We start from the raw sequence: 21,501 nt of genomic DNA on the forward strand, positions 1-21,501 counted from the left end.
CACCTTTCGGCACAGAGGAGCTATAGTAAGAGTTTCTAGGTCCAGCCTGGCACCTCAGGGTGATTTCCCAGTTTGGAAATCTGCACATAGAGTACCTACCAGAAAGATCATTATTGAAAGTAAATAACAAACTCCTTGATGTTGGTGTTCTCTTGTTACGCTACTTGCGTAAATATGGTCTTGTGATGTGTGTGCAAATGCATTGTTCTTGTGGTTGTCGTTTCTAATGTTAGTTCTTGAATTCTTTGAACACCTAATGATTAGTCAACAAGCACACAACTCTTGTCACACAAAGAGGTTCTGTATTGTTTGCATACTCAACAACTTTAACTTATTTCAGACAGTGATTAGCAATGTGCCTATATAATATAAGCATGATTATAAGCAGACCACCATCAGCTGATGATATGTCAACATTGCCAATACCTGTCCTCTCTATTTTTATTTGCCTTATTCTTATTTCAATATGCTTTCCAGAAAGAAAATGTTGATGCTGTTTTGGCAGTAGCACAGTGTTGCATGCTCCTGAAACAGTCTCCGCGGGCCAGAAATCAACTGAAGCGGCTTTCCAAAGTGAGTTGGTCCTTGTTGGATGCAGAGGTCCTGGAGAAGAGCTGGCTTTTGTTATCTGACATCTACATCAAGTCAGCAAAATATGACATTGCCACGGAGCTACTAAAACGTTGCTTACAGTACAATAAGGTTAGTGTTGATGAATCCAGTACCCAATTAATCACTTGTCACTAGTAGCCTTCAGGCTGAAAGATTAAGTCAAGAATTGGTTGTGAAGTTTTCTTCAGAGCACACTGCCCCTAAAAACAAAAGTGAAATTGTCTTTATTATGTAGTAAATGTCAATATCATTCCTGCTACTCTTGTTAAAGAGGCTCCTTCTACATTCTTGACAGTGGAGTATGCGATATGAATCTGATCGGAACATGCCTGAGAGGAGCTTTTCTTACTTCTTGGGTCACTGTCACTTCTTGCTCTTGATTCAGTGCCAACAAAACACAATGCATGATGTGTATATCAGAGATTCATCTGAAATAAGGATTTTCCAACCCTCCCTTAGCCTAACAGCTCAGAGGGATTGGAAAATCTCAGAAATATTGTGAAAATCTGTTATTTCAGACAAAATGTTGCAATTTGGGTCCTTTCTTGCTGAGGGTGATAGTCCTACTCATTTAAGGGGTGTACCATTTTTATTAGTAAAAGTGTGGAAATTCTGGGTGGCAGGGCTTTTGTCAATCCCTTCACATCCTGAAACATTCCCTCTCAAAAATGTGCAGAAAATCATATATTTTATCCAAGGTTTGATGTGTGGAGAACAATATGGGTAAGAACATGTGGTGAGATCCTCATAAGCCACAGAATCTTGAAGCCCCCAGATGTCTAGTTTTCAGAAGTGTGTGGGGCTGGTAGGTTCCTAGGAGTGCCAACTGGCTTTGGGACCAAATACTACAGCTACCCACGTCTCCCAAATGTTTGAAATTCCACAAAAATATCTTAATGTACCTATGCTTTATTCTTGGGCTTTTCCTTCTATGGGTGATAGGCCCACCCACACAAGTGTGTTACCGTTCTTTTTGGGAAAAGTGTAGGAATGCTGGATGGCATTTCTTTTGTCAGTCCTCACAGATTCCAGAACTTTCCCTGAGATAGATGAGGAAAATCTATTTTAGCCAAAGCTCGAAATTTGCTGAGCGTTCTGGGTAAGAAAAAGTGTTGGGAATCATGTAAGACACATTACTCTGGACTCCCCTGAGTGTCTAGTTTTCAGAAATGTCTGGGATTGGTAGGTTACGCTGGATGCCTACCACCCAGGCTAAATTATCGCCACAACCCTTATCCTCAAATGTTTTAATTCCAAGGATTAATCTTGATGTCTCCATGTTGCATATTGGGGCTTTTCCTTTTGCGCATGAAAGGCCTACTAACACAAGTGGGCTACCATATTTAGCAGGAAACACGTGGTAACACAGAATAGTAGAACATTTGTTATTATCAATTGATTATTTCTCCATTTTTGGGTTCGAAATATATGTCAGAGTACAAGAAAGTACAACAGTTTGCAAAATGCAAACTGAAAAACATTTCCTAGCTATCGTAACAAAGTTTCAATTCTATCAATGACGCTGAGGCATGGATTAGGCTGTACTTCAACAACAAACTACAATTCCCATGAAGCCTTGGGAATGTGGAAAGAAAAAAGGCAGATAGTCCAATCAGAAGTCCATCCCGGTCTCCAGCCAATGAGAGCGAAGCCATGGTGTTTAGTCCATCTTCTCTATTCACCATGCCTCTTTCGACGTGCGAAAGCCACTTCTTCTTTTTCATGAGTCTTGTTTATTTGCGTTGCCTCCTACAACGAAAGGCACACATTACACCCAGCACGTGGCTTAGGTTTATTCTGTGAACAAAACCTTGCAATGATCTCAAACTGACAAAGACAGTGAACACCAGCATGCTCAACACAGCACTGAGAAAAAACAAATTAATTACTTACTAGTTACGGAGGGACTATTCCATTCCAGAATCACCAGGTGGGATAATCCTCGCCTCAGAGTCCTTAATAGAATTGAAACTTTCCGTAGCAATAGCTAGGAAATTTTTTATTCTATGTCAGGACTGGAGGCTCGGATTATGCTAGTTCAAAGCGTACTTACCACCAAACTAGCCATATCCAGGATGGGCTTAAAATAGAACCTCTTAAAGGTTGAGTCAGAGTACCAATCCGCTGCATTGAGGATATCCTCCAGTCAGACTCCGAGGGCGAAGGCCTTGGAAGGCATTGCCTCGCAGGTCTAATGGGCGCCAAACATGCGCAGATTAAGGCCAGCCTCTTGCATCACCCATCTGACGTTCCGCCAGAGGTCCGAACTCTGCGGACATCTACTCATACGCCTTGAAACAACCCACGACACAACTTAGGGAAGTCCGGAAAAGCCGGGTGGGAAACTGACCTAGTACCACATTTCGTCCATCTACGGATCGTAAAGGTAATACCAGAAGGTGAGAAAGTGCGCCCCGTAATATCCAGGGCGCGCATGTCAGAGACTCTCCGACAGGAAATCAAGCAGAGTAACGTGGCTAGCTTGGCCGATAGCTCTTTTCTGGACAAAAAGCGATTGGGCTGCAAGGATAGGAAGAGGTTGGGGACCATGTTGACATCCCATAGCGCCGAGTATCTAGGTTGTGGCAGGAGCGACAGGCATACACCCCCCAGCAGGTGACACACAAAGGGGTGTTTGCCGATAGGAGCGCCATCCACTGGGATGTGCCCCACCGAAATCGCCGAGCGGAAGGAATTGATCGACCTGTAGGCCAAACGCTCCTCTACTAGGGAGGCCAGGAAATTGAGAATGTGGATCACATCTGCTGCCACCGGATCAAGAGCCTGTTGCAAACACCAACGGGTCTATCGTTTCCAGGAGGGATTGGTAGCGTTTGACTGTGCTGTTGGCCAAGGCTCTGGATAAGTGTCCCTCAGTCGCGTCCGAAAGGACTGGGAGCGACCATCGTCTCCTGTAATTCTCCACGCCCTGAGCAACATCCACCCCCCCCCCCCCCCCCCCAAGGATCAATGGATGAGACCGATGATCCGGGTTGAGCAGAGCCCCTGGAAAGGGGGGGGGGGGGGGGGGAGGATTGGAAAATCCCAAGAAAGTTTCAGAAGAACTGGAAACCAAACTTTAGATCTCTACAGTGGGGTGACCATCACCACCTCCACCCTCTGATGCCTGATCTGCGCCAAGGCCCTCGTAATCATTGCGAACGAGGAAAACGCATGGCCCCTCTCTGGTGACCAGTCCTGAAGGAACGCGTCTGTGGCAGCCGCCAGGGGATCCGACTTCCAACTGAAGAACTTGGGCGTCTGATGTTCCAGTCTGGATGCAAAGAGGTCGACAGTGAATGGACCTCACTTCTCCCAAAGGGAAGAAAACACCATCAGTGGAGTGTCCACAGACTCGAATCCCGGAAGTTGTGGGACTGGAAATCCGCCACCTGATTGGCTTGGTCCGGCAAGTACTCTGCTGTGACTGAAATCTGATGGTCCAGGCAATATTGCCAGAAGCTAATTGCGAAATTGGAGAGGGCCTTGGAGCGAGGGCCCACCCAAGTGGTTTATGTATCGTACTGCAGATACATTGTCCATCTTGAGAAGGACGCATGCCTGCACCGAGCTCTTGGTCCAGCATCTCACCGCGAAGGACCCCGTCAACAGGTTATTTGTACGTAACTGTTCGTGAGGAGACCACGATCTTCCAGTGGAAAATTCGCCACATCTGGCACCCCACCCTGACCTGCTGCCGTCTGACTCTATGGCGATGTGTGGAACTGACCCGAAGATTGCCTGACCGTTCCAGGCCTCCATGTTGGTCACCCACCAGTATATATCAGCACGTGCCTCTCCTGACAGGGTTACCATCTGAGAGTAAGACGGGCCCCTGCGCAAGTGCTCGGCTTTCAATTGTATGGCTTGATAATGTAGAGGGCCGGGAAAAATGGCCTGAATCGAAGATGATAGAAGGCCCACGACCCAAGCTAGATGTCGCAGCGAGACCCACTGTCTGATCAAGGTTCTCCGCAACTCGTGTCGGATCTTTGCCACCTTCTGAGAAGGGAAGCTGAGAGTAGCTTTGAAAGAGTCTATCAAGAAACCTAGAAAAGTCACCTGGGAGGGAACCTGGAGGGTCTCATTGACCATGAACCCCAAGCTCTGAAGGAGATCCACTGCTGTCTGTAGCTGGAGCTGGAGCTCAAGCTTGTGTGGACGTTGCGCCATGATGAGGCTGTTGTCGAGATAGACTATTAACCGGAGTCCTTGCGCCCGCAGGCATTACACAACCGGCCCGAGAACCTTCATGAAGCACCAAGGAGCGGAAGAGAGCCCGAAAGGCAGGGTGGTGAATTTCTAAGTTTAGTTCCATAGGAACTGCAGGAACCGTTGGTGAGGAGGAAAAATGGGAACCGCGAGATGCGCTTCCTTGAGGTCCAGATGCACCACTCAGTCCCGGGGCCGAAGCGCATCCCGGTAGAGGTGGATTCCCTCCATTTTGAAGTGGTGGTAGACTAACCATTTGTTGAACTCGCAGAGGTTGCTAACCAGCTACTGGCCTCCATTGGCCTTGTCGACCAAAAAGATGTTGCTGATGAAGCTCTGCGGATGCGTGGTCGCTTGTGATATGGCCCCTTTGGCTAAGAAGGAGCACACCTCCTCGTCCACCAACTTCTTCTCGGTTTCCGAAAAGCGAAGCGGTCTCAAGTGGCGGCCTGCCAGGGGGAATCGTGGAACTTTATTTGAAATCCCCGCACAGTCTGCACCACCCAGGCATCGTTTGTGATGGAAGTCCAAGCTGGGAAAAAATCTGCCAGCCGGCCCCCTACTTTTACAAGGGAAGAACAGAGAACACTCACCGGAGCCTTTGGTTGCAGCTGCGCCTTTGCCACCTCTTCCTCTGCTATTATAGGGTAGGGTAGAAATTGGCGAGTCTGGTCCTGAAACTGGCTGTGGCGGGAGCCTTGCCCCCTGGGAGGATATTGGTTGTTTGGACAGCCGGACAAGTGCCCCCTACCTCGGCAGGCCCAATGGAAAATCCGGTTCAGGAAAACTCTCTTCACAGAATTTTGCGCTTTGTCTAAGGAGGTAAATGTATTTAGGAACTTCCCTAAATCCTTTATAAAGGGTTCCCTGAAGAGTCCCCCTTTCGCAACACGCCCCGCCTCGGAGTCTGCTAAGTCACTCAGTTTGGGGTCGACCTTAATCAACAGTGAGCGGCAGTGCTCCATCAATAGCGCACAGTTTTCCGTGCCCAAAAAGATGCTCTAAGGCATTTACATGCCTCCTTCCCCAAAGGTTTCCGAATGCGCCCGCCGCATGGATTGCCACCTTCTCTGCCAGGGCCCATTCGGAAGACCTCGGGGTAAATGATGTCCTCGGGTCTAACATATCTGCGCTCAACCCCTGGTCCCCTGGGGCAGGAATGGGAGGGTTGGAAGAAGGTAACCAGGGTCGGTAGGGGCCCTCGTCACCTGTTTTCCTATGGTCTTCCTCAATCGGAGTTCCAGGGGCAGAAGGGGGGTGGGGTATTAATGGCCAGGAAGGCCTGTTTGAGCCTGGCAAAGTCATCAAGATCCACACCAGCCTCGCCAGGACGTTTCGCCGGAACCCCATCTTGGTCAAGTGGGGCCGAGGGGGTACCCTCACTGGGTGTTTGGGGGACCCCCGGCCCCGGGGCAAGGACTGTCATTTTTGCACAGGCCTGTGCGATTTGCTGAGAGGTGTTCCTCTAAGGGTGTCATTGCCTCTGACACAGCCTTATATATTGAAGCATTTGCCGCTTCATAAAACTATCATCCCAAGGGAGGTCAGCCACGGGGTCTTTCTCTCCTTGGTCCTCATCATAGGGCTCCATTATCAAGGTACCAACTCAAATGGGCTAGCTGGATCCTCCCCCACAGCCTTGGGTAGGCGACAAACCACGTGGGTACCAAGCGCCTTGTGTGGGGCACTGATTATCGTTTAGCACAGCACTGGGCCTGGCAAATTAAAAGGGGGTGGGGGCTGGGTGACAGCCTAATATTTTGTGGGGCAAGCCTCATGGTCATTGGTCACGCCCGGGGACACCTACAAACACCCCGGTGCAGAATCACTTTGGAGTGTGTAGCTGCAGGTCTCTGGCCTGCAATATGTGATACGGACCCCTCCCACTGGGGTATGTTAAACAAATCACAGTACTGACCCTGAATTGGGCGTTTGCCAGAAATAACTAGGCAAATCACGGTCTCATGGCCGGTACGGGCCCCTGTTGGGGCGTCTCTCTCCATGGGGCAAAGGCTCAGGCCGGTGGCGCGCAGCTTCGACTCCTCAGGAATTACAGGAATTCGGTTTGCGCGTCGCAACCGAACGACTCGCTCAGGCGCCACCTAGGCGTGGAAGGACTGCACTGCAGAGCCACACCACAACAACGAAACGGCTGCAAAGGAGTGAGAACATTCCCGCGGCCGTGCAGGATACTTAAGACACTCACAAAGCGAGAAAAATATAATCGATTTACAAGTATATAATCAAGAACAGCACAATTAAACATGGTAAATGCCCTTAAACAGTCATGCGACAAGAGAGAAAAAGCCACTTATCTAGGCTGCCAGCAGCGAAGAAAGAGGGATGGTGAATAGAGAAGATGGAATATGAACACCGTGGCTTCCCGCTTATTGGCTGGAGACTGGTATGGACGATCTGCCTTTTTTCCCATATTCTCAAGGCTTTATGGGAATTGTAGTTGTTTCTTGTTTACTTTGAATGGCCGCTGTTGAATAAAGCGGAGAAAGTATAGCATAATCCGAGCCGCCGGTCCTGACAGAATCACATGACATTACAGTTAATCCTAGATTCAGAGTCCTACAAGTAGCCACTATTCAAAAAGTTTGATATTTGGGCAAATTGTAAAAGCATGTATAGCATTCCTTAATACCCATTTTTCATACATAAGATTTTACCTTATGAATTGATGCGTGGGTGGTGCACAGAAATAACTGTTGTAATCTGCAGCTTGGGTGAGGGATCTGGGTGTTGCTTGTTTTTGAACAAACAACAAACACTCTACTTTCTTGCCACCAGACGGACCTGATAAACATAACAATATATTACTTTAGTTGATTGGCCATCGTGCAAGAAATTACAGATGGAAACATTGTCACATATTTGTTTTTTCTATTTACTTTCATTAGTGTTTGGTAAAACCATGAGCCGTCTACACAAATACCTCCTTGCTGAAATGAGAATTGTCTACTTTTCAGAAATGTACAGTTCCATGTTTTTTTTCTGTTTATTTATTGAAACATTTACATAACATATATAAAACAATCAATAGAGTTCCCGCAGTGCATACTTCTTTACACATCTTTGAGCAATATGAGTGTGTGCGACCCTATGAATGAGAAGTAAAAGTCAACGTTATACAGCAGTGTTAGGTTCCATTTGCCTTGTGATTGTGCCTAGGTCTATAGCATTTTGTCGCTGCTTGATGGTTCCCACAGTGTCAGCTGTTGCATGTTTCCTGCTCAGCTTGTAAAAATAAACCGGCTCTAAGGGGGCTCCAGATGTCTTTTGAGCCAGATTTAATTGTCTTAAGTGCTCACTTCTCTTCCAGTTTCTCCTAACAAGAAGACCTAGCCTTCAACCAGCAGCATATACATGGGCAGGCACTTCACTTCCAATGCATTGACACACTCTCTCGTCCAGAAACCACATCATAGCTGTGAGTTTGAGTGCCATCTGGATTGTCCCTGACATAGCCCAGCAGGGCGACTGGAGGTGTTTTGGGTACCGTATCACAGAACGCTTTATCTATACAATCAAAACAAAAGTGTAGAACTCTGCTACACCCCCAAGTGCATAAAATAAGCAACAGCTGTGCATAGAGCATGCATAGGTCAATAGCCCCATCCTGTACAATCCAATAGGTGTACAATATAATCGATGTAGGAATTTAATATAAGTGAGTCGCATTCAGTAGTTAGGAGAGAGCATGGCTGTCTGGGATAGCAATAATGCAAAACACCACATCTCCTCAGTCAAAACCTCTCCGAGGCCTGTAATTTTTCTAGCATTCTGGTTTTTATCCCAGGGGCCCTGTCCTACATATTTGATTATAATCCGACACTGCGCAAGCGACAGTATCGGAATATGCCGAGCACAGTCTTCGAGACTGAATGTCTTGCAAACTAACAAACGTGTCAGCCCAGCTGCTACAGAACCCACCCATCTCCCGTGGGAGGCACCATTGGATTGTTAGCCAGCCTCAGGCTAGCCAAATAGACAGTCCAAACAGGCACTACTACTAATCCAGTCCATGCCTACACTGTACATTTAACAGTGTCAATCGTGTCCCTGGGGAGTATTGGCATTGCACATACTGCCATAGCCAAGAAGCATGAGGCAGTGTTATCCACCTCTACCACAGCTTGGGGTAGATACAGCATGGGATGAACCCAGTAGTGCACAAATTGGGCCTGCAAGCAGTAATAACACCATTCTATAGCAGACACACACAGTCCTCCCTGTTTGAATGGTAGGGTTAGCACATCCCAAGATAATCTCGCATGCTACCAGCCCCCTCCAGGAGAGTCAAGATAGATCTGACTTGTTTAGAAAAGACCTCCAAGAGTGAAATCTGAATTTTCATTAAAATATAAAGAATTTTGGGCAACACTACTATCTTTTTGATGGCTATTTACCCTGCAAGGGACAAGGGCAAAATGGACCAGGCAGGAATAGACTCTTCTGGCACCCAACAACTGCACCATAGTTTTTTTGCCAAGTTTATCCCAAGTCACCACTTATCCAGATGCCTAAGTATTGTACAGTCGTGTTAGCCCACTTCATTGGGAACGCCTTTGGGGATCGTGGTCTCAGTCAGATGGAAGATAAACGACTTGGACGCATTAATAGTGATTCCAGAAAGAGCACCAAATGTAGGAAATTCACATAGCATAGGCACAAGATTTAATACAGGGTCATTCACATAAATGGTCTCATCATCTGCGTGCATAGATGCCATAAGGCTTTGAGCCGTATAATCTAGGCCACGTACGGCTGATGTTGCCACTAGTGGCTCCATGGAAAAGGCATGTAGAATCAGGTAACCTGGGCATCCCTGTCAAGTGCCTGTACTAATTGTGAAGTGGGGGAAAACCACACTATTGACACGGAGCCTGGCAGTAGGTAATTCATACAACACCCTGATTCACACGAAGGAATTAATGGCATAAGTGTATGCGTTGGAGCAATGCAAAAGATGGGGACACTAGTGAGTCGAAGGCTTTCTAGCATCAAGAAACACCACTGTCGCAGATACTTGCATATTTAATGTGTGGAGCAGTGCAAAAAGGGTATGAAGGTTGTGGTCAGTGGAACGTCCTGCAATGAAGCCCAACTGATCTGGGCTAATGACATCTGGGAAGAGAGGAAGGGTCTTAGGAGCAAGAAGTTTGCTCAGTATTTTATCAATGTGGATAGAGTTATGTACAATGCATACAGATTGGGCTTTAGGATAGTTACTATTAAGGCTGCCTGAACAGAGGGAGGTGGGTGGCAGCGTCCTTGTTTCCTCATACATTATGTGCAGATGCAGAGCTAGTTCCTCAGCGTACTCCTGGCCATAGCTTGAATTTCATCTTCATCTGAAAAAAACAGTTTGTTATAGATTCCTTACCTCAGAATTACCCCCAGGCGTCAGACTGTATCCGGAAAGTTTTTCGTCAGCAGTACCCTTGCTCGTCGGAAGGTGGCATCTGTAGACTCCGCGTCCGTCGTCGCGGTCGCCGGAATGACGTCACGGTAGCTACATAGACGCTGCCCTCACGTGCTGAAGTCAGTTCTTTCTTTTTCCGCCCCAGAAAGCGCAGATCCGGAGAGAGCGGTACCCCCAGTCATTTTTTGATTGACTTTCTTGTGACTTTTGTCAACTTCGTTTTTGAGTCTCAACCGACTTCTGGTGCAAGAGGGATGCCCGACTTCAAGGCATGTGGTTCCTGTAACCGACTGATGTCGGTGACTGATCCGCACCGCATGTGCCTCTGCTACCTGGAGCGCTACCATGACGCCAAGTCGTGCTCCGACTACCGAACCATGGCCCCGAAGTCTTTGCAGGAGCAGTCCTGAAAGCTCCTCGAGGCCCAGCAGTCAGCTCCTCTTCTAAATCTTCGCACTCTGGGTCAGGTAAGTCGAAGCACAAGAAGAAGTAGAAGAAGCATTGTTGCTCTTCGATTTCCCCTCATCCGTCTGCTGATGCGACGAAGGGTGCTGGTGGTGCCCCTCCTGTGGCTCCGCATGCGGAGCCTTCAGGGTCGACTCCGGCCTTCACACCCTTCCGGGGACCGGGAGCGATCCCTGCCCAGCTTCGTCAATTTTACAAAGCGTTGCATGCCATCTTTGGGCAGCCCAACTCCGCCGGCGTGCCTTTGGCCCCGCGGACTCGCCTTGGGGCCCTAGGCCTTTGACACCGGCGGCTTTGGCCTCTGCACTGCAGGGCCCCCTTGGATCCAGGCCTGGATCCGGATGGGCGACGGGCGACCTCGTTACACCTTCTCCGGCGCCGATTCCACCGGCACCATCTGGACCCCCAGCCTGCGTAGACCCTGGCTTCCGTCCCAATGTGCACACAGAGCCGGACCGGCGTGGGCCGACGTCAATGGGTACTTTTGTCCCGGTGTTCCACCCTGGCCATTTTCAGCCAGATCGGCAGCCAGAGGAGGGTGAGGAAGACTGGGAGGGTTCTGGAGACCCTTTGACAGACCAGTTGGAGTATGATCCGGACTGAAGAGAGGAACTGGGGGATGCCAGGGGTCTGGATACCTCCCCAGACCTAGGCATGTTGTCTTCTCCTACCGTGGCTACATAGGAAGGAGCGTCATATGCAGTGGTGTTGCGTAGGGCGGCTGAGGCTCTCCACCTCGAGCTACCTACGGTGGCAGTCAGGACTAACCTCCTGACAGAGGTCCTTCACCCGGCAGCGAGGTCTTCGGTCCCCCTGCTGCCGTTTAATGAATCCCTCACGGACATCCTTTTGGGCACGTAGTCCAGGCCCAACACAGGGGCTCCTGTGGACAGGATGATCGCCGGGCGACCCCACTTTCCTCTCCCAACACCCCACCCCTGAGAGCTTTGTGGTTCAAGCCTCCATTTCTAAGTGTGCCTTCCCTACTGCACCACCATATGGGGAATCAATCAATCAATCAATCAGGGGTTGGTGAAGCGCGCTACTCACCCGCGAGGGTCTCAATGTGCTGGGGGAGGGGTAGGTCTAGCAGCTCCGATCAGTTGAAATGCCAGGTCTTGAGTGCCCGTCTGAAGGTGAGTAGGGTAGTCGAGCGTCTTATTTCAACCGGGAGAGCGTTCCATGCTGTGGCGGCGGTGTAGGAGAAGGCTCTCCCTCCGGCTCTGCTTCGGTGGATGCGGAGGACCTCTGCCAGGGCGAGGTCGGAAGAGCGAAAGGTTCCTCTTGGGTTTGTGAAAACTCATTCAGTCATTGAGGTAATTGGGTCCGATGTTGTTCAGGGATTTGTACGCGTGCGTGAGTAGTTTGTAGGTGACCCTCTTGTCAATGGGGAGCCAGTGGAGCTCTCGTAGGTGCGGCGTCATGTGTTCCCGGCATGATAGTCCTAGCCAAGCCTGGCAGCGTTTTGGATGGTTTGAAGTTTGCGAAGTAGTGATTTGTTGATTCCGGCATAGAGGGAGTTGCCGTAGTCGAGCCTGCTGGTGATTAGTGCGTGTGTGACGGTCTTTCTGCAGTCTGAGGAGATCCATTTGAAAGTCTTTCGTAGGCAGTTGAAACTGACGGAGGCAATTGCATTGATTTGGGGGTTCATGGAGAGTGAGGAGTCGAGGATTATGCCAAGGTTCCGAGCGTGGTCTGTTTGGGTCGGAGGGTGGCCGAGGGCGGGAGGCCACCAGGAGTCGTCCCAGGCTGAGTGGCTGGGTCCGAAGATGAGGACCTCTGCCTTTTCGGAGTTGAGTTTGAGGCAACTGTCCTTCATCCAGGTGGCTACTCCACTCATTCCCTCAGACAGCTCATTATGGTGTCTTCGGGGTTGCTGGTGAGGGAGAGGATGAGCTGGGTGTCGTCGGCGTAGGATATGATGCTGAGTCCGTGCTGTCTGACGATGGCGGTGATGGGGACCATGTAGATGTTGAAGAGGGTCGGTCTCAGAGAGGATCCCTGGGGGACCCCGCAGATGATGTTGGTGGGTTTGGAGAGGAAAGGGGGGAGCATGACCCTCTGTGTTCTGGAGAGGAAGGATCGGATCCAGTTGAGGGCGTCTCCGCGAATTCCCGTGTTGTGGAGTCTGGTGGTCAGTGTGCGATGTGAGACGGTGTCGAAGGTTGCAGAGGGGTCGAGGAGGATGAAGGCTGCGGTGTGTCCCTGATCGAGCAGCATGCGGATGTCATCGGTGGCCGTGATTAGGGCTGTCTCGGTGCTGTGGTTGCGGAAACCGGATTGGGAGGGGTCCAGTATCTTGTTTTCTTCGATGAAGGTTGTCAGCTGGGTGTTCACGATTCGTTCTGAGGCTTTGGCCGCGAAAGGAAGGAGGGAGATGGGTCTGTAGTTCCTGAGGTCGATTGGGTCCACCGATGGTTTTTTGAGGAGGGGCCTCACTTCGGCGCGCTTCCAGTCCATGGGGCAGGTGCCAGAGGCCAGGGAGGAGTTGATGGTGCGGGTTAGCTCCGGAGCGATGGTCGTGATGGCTCTGTGGAAGATGTGCAGGGGTCCGTGGGGGCGCCCGAGTGGGTCTTCTTCATGGTGGTGGTGATTAGTTCGACTGAAGCGGGGCTCCATGTGGAGAGTGTTGGGTTAGCGCTGGTCGTGATTGTAGGGCGAAGGCCGTAGGTGGTTCGTTGAAATTGTCGTAAAGGGTCATAATCTTCTGGTGGAAGAAGGTGCTGAGCTTGTTGCAGAGATCTTGGGTGGGTGTGATGTCAGTGACTTCGCATGATGGTTTGGTGAGACGTTTGATGACGTTGAAAAGTTCACTAGAGTTTGCTGCGTTGGCGTTGATTTTTTTCCCTGATGAAGGTTCTTTTGGTGTCCCTTATTAGTTGGTGGTAGTTCTTCATGGCGGTCTTGTGGTTGATGAGGGCTTCGTTTGTCTTCTGGTTTCTCCATGTTTTCTCAAATCGCCTGCAGGCGCGTCTAGGAGTTCGGTGGTGAACCAGGCGGCTTTTGCGGGGCGTATCTTGGAAGACTGCCTGAGGGGGGCTAGTGTGTTAGCGCAGCTGGTAATCCACCGGTGGAGTTCCTTGGCGGCGGTGTCTGGGTCGGTGGTGGCTGCGGGAGGGTCGTGGAGGAGGGTAGTGTTGAGGTCTGGAGTGACCTTGCCCCAGTTCCGTGTTGGCGAGCGCGGGGCTGGTTTGGGCGTGGTGCTGGAATTGAAGGTGAAGTGGATGCAGTGATGGTCTGTCCAGGGATGCCGGGTGGTGTGGGTGAACCGGATGTTCGGCCCTTCGGTGAAGATGGGGTCCAGAGTGTGTCCCGCGTTGTGGGTGGATGTGTTGACTAGCTGCTTGAGTCCTCGGTTGGCGAGATTCTCCAGTAGCGCTTTGGAGTCGGGGTCCTGAAGGTTATCGAGGTGAAAGTTTAGATCTCCGAGCAGAATGTAGTCTGTGGAGGCGATGGGTTGGGCGCGAGGTCCTGGTGGTCTATAGATGAGAGTGCCCGCAGCGTTGTCCTGGGGTTGGTGTGTACCTGGAAGTGAAAGTGTTCCAGGCTGGGAGGCGCGCTGCTTGGGCCGGGTACAGTGAGTTTGAGGGAGGTTTTGTGTGCAATGGCGCTTCCCCCCCCCAGTCGGTTCGGGCGGTCTAGCCTCTTGATCTTGTAGCAGTCTGGTATGGCTGTGGCGATGTCAGGCGATGTCAGGTCCGGAGCTTGCATTCGTCCAGGTCTCAGTGAAGAAGGCGACGTCGGGGCGAGAGTGTCTAGTAGGTCCCAGATTTCTATGGCGAGCCGGTGTAGGGATCGTACGTTGAGAAGGATGCAGTTTATGGTGCTGGCGGGTCTGGCTGCCGGTGTGTCTTTGTCGATTGTGTGCGGGGGTCCACGGAGAAAGTGTTGCGGCGGTGGGCGCACGAGAAGGCTACTTGAGTGTTGAGGGGTGAGGCCCGCATGCAGGGTTTGAGGAGGCTGGGTTTGAGTGCGAGGAGGCTGGCGAAGGTGTAGCAGGGGGGCCCGGCGGACATGGGGTCCTGGCGCTGGACAGGCGCGGACTGGCGCAGACGGGCTTGCCAATCCAAAAATCTAGGCCGCCTTGGAAAGAAAATGTTTCATTCTGCCAGCTTGGGACTGCGGTCGGTAAACACCGCATGTCTGTTGGGCCGTTACACCCACTCTGTGTGGGATACGGTGGTGCATGTGCTACCTCAGTGACCGGAGGAGGCCCGGGCCGTACTCTCCCGTGCAGTTGCCGAGGGGAGAGACACGGCAAAGTTTACCATCCGCTGTGGGCGGGATACCGCTGATGCCCTTGGCAGGACGACTTCCACGTCAGTAGCCCTTCGACGCTATGCCTGGTTGTGTTCAACTGTTTTTTCTGGGAATGTCCAATCCACCCTTATAGACATGCCCTTTGATGGCCGTCGCCCTTTCGGCGACAAGGCAGACAACGAGCTAGAGTGCTTTAAGGACTCTCTGGCTACAGCCAGGTCCTTGGGCCTCTCCACCACCCGCCCTGCTCAGTCTGCCTTTGCCCCTTTCGTGGCTGAGGAAGGGATGCCCTGGTACGTCCTGCCCAGAGCCACAGGCCGGCGCAGGCTGTTCAGCAGCCACAGGCCGGCGCAGGCTGTTCAGCAGCCACAGGCCGGCGCAGGCTGTTCAGCAGCCACAGGCCGGCGCAGGCTGTTCAGCAGCCACAGGCTGGCGCAGGCTGTTCAGCCCCAACGCAGCCGGGGATGTGGGAACAACCGTCGTGGTTCCAGGGGCCAGCAGGCGGGCCAGTCCACCAACCCCTCCCTTGCAGCAGCCTCCAAACCTTTCTAGTCTGACATTTCAGGCCCATCAAATGCGAGTGGGTGACAAGATTCGCCATCACCTCCCCCTCTGGCGCACAATCATGTTGGACAGGTGGGTTTTGCAGATAGTCCAAAGGGGCTACTCCCTCCCCTTCAATGCTACCCCTCCAGCCATGCCACCGCAATACCACCGCATGTCGGAGGATCATCTGGCCCTTCTCCAGCAGTAAGTTACGCCTCTTTGCCAAGGGAGCCATCGAGCGCGTTCCTGTCCCAGAAGTAGGTCGTGATTGTTATTCCCACTACTTTATTGTCCCCAAGGAGGACAAGGGCCTGCGTCCTATCTTGGATCTTAGGGACGTCAACCGCTTCCTCCAGAAGGACAAGTTCAAGATGTTGACACTTGCTCAGGTCTGGTCTGCCCTCGACCTGGAAGACTGGATGGTAGCGTTGGACTTGCAGGACGCTTATTTTCACATCCCTGTCCTGCTGGCCCACCGGTGTTACCTACGGTTCACGGTAGGCCACGAGCATTTTCAATTTACCGTGCTCCCCTTTGGCCTTACCAGCACCCCTCATGTGTTCACGAAAATGATGGCGGTGGTCCCAGCTCATCTGCGCAGGTCAGGGGTTTCAGTCTTCCCTTATCTCGATGACTGGCTGTTGAAGGCGGGCTCGCCCCAGGCCGTCGTCTCCCACCTCCAGACTGCAGCCGACCTCCTGCATTTGCTGGGGTTTTCCATCAATGTGCCGAAGTCACACCTGATTCCGTCTCAGAAGCTCCTCCTACATTGGAGCGGTTCTGGACATGACGCAGTTTCGGGTCTATCTTCCCGAACAGCGAGTGCGGGACATTCAGGCTATGATTCTGATCTTTCAGCCTCTAGCCCAGGTTTTGGTCAGGATGACCCTGAGGCTGCTGGACCTCATGGCCTCCTGCATCCTGCTGGTCGATCATGCCAGGTGGCATATGTGGACCCTGCAGTGGGACCTGAAGTTCCAGTGGGCGCAGCATCAGGGGGAATCTGTCGGATAGTGTCCAGATCTCGGTGGGCACTGCACTTCAATTGCAGTGGTGGCTCACAAACCAGGATTGGGTCAATGGCAGATCCCCTCCCCAACCAGATCACACAGTGGTGAAAGACTCATCCCTTCTAGGATGGGGTGGCCACATGGGAGAGGCGAAGAGCAGAGGCCTCTGGTCTCCAGCGGAGTCCGGACTCCACATCAATCTTCTGGAACTTCGGGCGATTAGTCTTGCACTAAAAGCATTCCTTCCCTCTTTCTGGGGAAGAGCAGCACAGGTGTTCACAGACAACACCATCGCCATGTGGTACTGCAACAAACTGGGCGAGGTGGGGTTGTGGACCCTATGACAGGAGGCCCTCCACCTCTGGACATGGCTGGAACATCAAGGCCTGTCCCTGGTGGTTCAACACCTGGCAGGTTCTCCGAACGCCGGAGCGTACTAACTCAGCCGCAGGTGCATGATGGATCACGAATGGCGTCTTCACTCGGAGGTGGTGCAAGTCTCTTTCAACAGTGGGGAGAGCCTTGGTTAGATCTTTTCACCACCGAAGAGAACGTGCAATGTCAGCAATTTTGCACGTTGTAATTTCCAAGGCGGCACTCACTAGGCATCGCTTTTTATCGTGAGTGGAGTTGTGGTCTGCTGTACGCCTTTCCGCCTATACCACTTCTGCCCACAGTGCTGAAGATCAGGCGCGACCGGGCCCAAGTCATCCTTGTGGCTCCTGATTGGGCGAAAAGATTCTGGTAGCCCGAGCTGCTCAGCATGGCCATCGATCTTCCGACCCGTCTGCCCCTTCGGGAGGATCTTCTGTCCCAGTAGCAGGGGACAGTCCTCCACCCGAACCTGTCCTGCCCCCACCTCCTTGCGGCAGCAGTTGATGTCTTTTGACCTGCCTCCCGTAGTCTGCGAGGTTATCTTGGCAGCCAGGCATCCCTTGACTAAGACGGTATACACTTGTCGGTGGAACAAATTTGTGGCATGGTGCACAGCAAAGGCTGTGGATCCCCTCTCTGCCCCTTTTTCTGAGGTTATCTTGTTCCTCCTTTCTTTGGCCCAACAGGGCTCTGCTCTGGGCACTATCAAAGGCTATCTCTCGGCCATTTCTGCCTTCCTTCGGCTTCCAGATCAGCCTTCTCTTTTCAAGTCGCCGGTTTTCAATCGTTTCTTAAAAGGCATAACTCTCTTTACTCCTATTCCTTTCATCATACCTCAGTGGGACTTGAATCTGGTTTTAACTTATTTAATGTGCGCTCACTTTGAGCCACTTCATAACTGTCCTTTGAGGATTTTAACGCTTAAGACTGAATTCCTGGTTGCCATCACTTCTGCCAGAAGAGTGAGCGAGCTCCAGGCTCTTTCTTCTCAGCCTCCTTTCCTGTCTGTCTATCTGGACAAGGTAGTTCTCAGGACGTGTCCATCCTTCCTGCCCAAGGTTGTCACTGCCTTTCACACCGGGCAGACCATCACTTTGCCCACATTCTTTCTGCCTCCGCCTCCTTTGAAAGAGGAGGAGAGGCTCCGTTTTGGACCCAAAAGTGCCCTTTCCTTTTATCTGAATCGCACCAACCTTTCTGGGGGGGATGACCAGCTCTTTGTTTGGTACGTGGGCGCCAAGAAAGGTCGGGCCGTACACAAGCGGACTATCTCCCGACGGGTCGTTTTGTGTATTCAAGCCTGCTATTCTCTGGCAAAGAAGCGGCCTCCAGTGGGGCTCCGTGCCCATTCCACCAGGGCGACTGCAGCAATTACTGCTTTGGGGGCGAGGAGTGCCTCTCAATTACATCTGTCAGGCAGCTACATGGGCTTCGTTGCACACATTTACCAAACACTACTGCCTTGACAGTGAAGTCGAGAGAGACGGCTGCTTTGGCAATTCTGTTCCCCAGGACTTTCTGGTGTGATCTTGGTTTGCAGACCAACTTCCGGGGTTGGTACTGCTGGGGTATCTATTCTAAGGTAAGGAATCTATAACTAACGTTTTTCTTTCAGATTTACAAGTTACTTACCTTCAGTAACGATATATCTGTAAGAAACATTAGTTATAGATTCCTTACCGCCCTTCCCATCCTCCCCGTTCTGCGAACTGATTTCTAGGGTTAAGGATAGCCTTTCAGGGCCCTAGTTTTGTGCACCAGTGGTCAGTGTCTTGCATGGTTCTGCGTTTCTGGCGCGGGAAGTATTGTACAGAACTGACGTCAGCACGCGAGGGCGGCGTCTAAGTAGTTACCGCGACTTCATCCCGGCGACATGACGCCAACGAGGAACGCTGAGCCAATCGACGCCACCTTCTGACGCGCTGAGGTACTGTTGACGAAAAACTTTCCGGATCCAGTCTGACGCCTTGGGGTAATTCTAAGGTAAGGAAACTATAACTAATTTTTCTTACAGATATATCGTTACTGAAGGTAAGTAACTTGTTCAATAATATCAATGTATTTAATATAGTTTTCAATAATATAGTGGTTAAAAATTTGTTTTTGAATTATTGAAATGTTTTAATTATATGTTAATTTTACTATTGTTTACATAAAGGTTTTTTTTTTTAAATAGCTTGAAATTTTCAAGAAACGTAGAATTTTTTATTTAATGTTTTGAAATGTATAGTTTTGTAGTGGGCTGTTGAGTTCATTGGGAAATAGGGTGGAAATTAAGTTAATTAGTTAATAATGATGAATTATTTATTACATTTATTTTAATTTTGATGAATATTTTATAATGTAAATTATGTACTATTGATTTATTTTAGTTGTTATTTGTGGGCTATGTTTGTAGTGGTATAGGGTGGAAAGTTAATTAACAATTGATTAACAATGAATTAAGTAATTACTTAATTTTATTTATGTAATTTATGGAATACTTATTCATTTTACTTATATTTTAGTTGCAGGCTGCTAGAGTTGTAGGGGTCTAGGGTGAGAATTTAAGTAATGATTAAAATGTGTTAATTTTTAATTATTTAATTATTTTTTGACTATGTAATATACTGTGCTACTGTTGTGCTGTTTGAAGTGGGAATAGTAAATGTTACCCCACAGCAATCCAATGATTTATTTACTGTTGCAGAAACTAAAATTGGAATAGCATATTTTACTCCTGCAAGGCCCAACACTTTTCCTACTATTGCGCTGACTGGAGCGTAAATAATACATTTCACTCCTACGAAATCCAATGCTTTCCCTACTGTTGCACAGACTGGAATGGAAATTATAATAATGCCCCTCAAGTCCAACGCTTTCTCTATTGTTGTGCTGACTGGAGTAGGAATTGTACATTTCACCCTTCTGTAATCTAATGTTTTCCCTGCTGCTGCCCTGTTTGGAGTGAGAATAGTAAATGTAACCCCTCTGAAGTTCTGCTCTTTCCCTACTGTTATGTAGTTTGGGCTGGTAATAGTACATTTCACCCCTCCAAAGACCGGCGTTTTCCATACTGCTGTACAGATTGGAGTGGGAATAGTACATTTGACCCTTCCTAAGTCTAACACTTTCCCCTACAGTGGAGCTTTTTCTGATATTTTTGTACTTGCCATTATAAGAATAGAATCACAATATTGTGGTAAACAATAGTTTTGACACAATATTTTTGTCAACAATATTGTTTACCACAATATAGTGTCCGTGATCCACTGTAAGGGCATAATCTGGTCACTCGCAATGCCCTGACCAGAATCTCCCAATTGCATAGTTGCAAGCCATTCCAAAATAAAATTTAAGATCAATGAAATATGAGGAAAATGTCCCAGCATACAAGTCGAAAAGTTGTGTAACACGCTTAAAAGGCCCTTAGAGCCTAACCAAATGACCTTAGCTTTGGAAAGGTACTGAAAACTGATCTCTTTAACAAAGCATTAGATTAATCTGAGGATGGGTGTGATGTAAGCTATGCACGCATAATTAGCACAGTACCCGATCTCATGTGGCTTGTTTATTTCCTGTGCGTACCTCAAAGGTCCGACTCCTTTTTTCCCCCCAAACTGATCAGCAGCTACTCTGGTGCATCTTTCTGCTGAATGATTTTATTTAATAGTACTGAGTACACAAGGCTTGATAAGATGGGTTATTGTACGTTAGATAGGTACATGAATGGCCTCACCAGGAGCAGATGCAGCTTCCAGCTCAGCCCTAGTGACACTGTCTGTCTGCCAAGGAACCCTCATTGCATTAATATTCTATTAAATATATGTGTCCTGACAGACAAGACTCCACACAATCCTCATTTAATGGGTCTAGAGTAGATTAGAAAGATACCAGGCACCCAACGATTCCAGATCCCAAGTGATGGCCTAAAGTTATGTGATCGTCAATGCCCACAACATCCATAAGAATGCCCGGAACAATGACTTACATCTCAGAAGACACAGCTTGAAAGAATCTCGGAATTAGGGCCTCAACGTCCTAGGCTCAAAATGTTTAAGTTCACCTTCCTGTCATCATCTGTCAGAAGTGGAAGTGCCACATTTGATAGTGTTTGTTGGCTGATAGTGGCAGTAAACTATAGGAATTTGTAAACATTTAACCCGCAGTTCTGTATGTGGAATACTGGATGGCAACTATCATGGACTGTTTTCTTTTTCTTCACAGAATGGATTGTCACAAAGTAAAAGTGGAATGCATGTTAGGATTCCTGGATAGTTGCTCCTTGCTTTGGAAAGGTGGACTACAATGTGTTGTGTTGGTCTACAAATAAGGGCAATACGAGTGAAAAGTAATCTGGACTTTATTTAAATGTAGTAATGGCAGCCGATCCTTACACAGCCAGGAGCCACTGTCCAATGCCAGATGCTTAACTTGCATTCCACTTCTACTCTAACACTTGGGTTCCGCGTTTCGAGCTAGGTGCAGCTCATTCTTCCTCCTTTTATCTAGTCTTAGCACTCAGTCTCTCAGGTCTATGCCCATTCAGTCTCTCACCAAGCTCATAGTCGCCGCACGATACTGCACTCTTCCCTCTTACTGCAGTAGGAT

General features: G+C 49.6%; 1 protein-coding gene across 1 annotated transcript in view; it reads left to right on the top strand.

Moving 5' to 3' along the window:
- LOC146789728 (tetratricopeptide repeat protein 21B-like) overlaps positions 1 to 21,501 on the top strand; it is a 330,277-nt gene that overhangs the window by 246,648 nt on the left and 62,128 nt on the right. Inside the window, exon 20 of the mRNA XM_085631188.1 lies at positions 478 to 702. Within this exon, the coding sequence (XP_085487314.1) occupies positions 478 to 702 (225 nt within the window). The remainder of the gene's footprint in view (positions 1 to 477; positions 703 to 21,501) is intronic.

This window comes from Triturus cristatus, chromosome 10 (assembly GCF_964204655.1).
Source record: "Triturus cristatus chromosome 10, aTriCri1.1, whole genome shotgun sequence".
NCBI classification, from domain to species: Eukaryota; Metazoa; Chordata; class Amphibia; order Caudata; family Salamandridae; genus Triturus; species Triturus cristatus.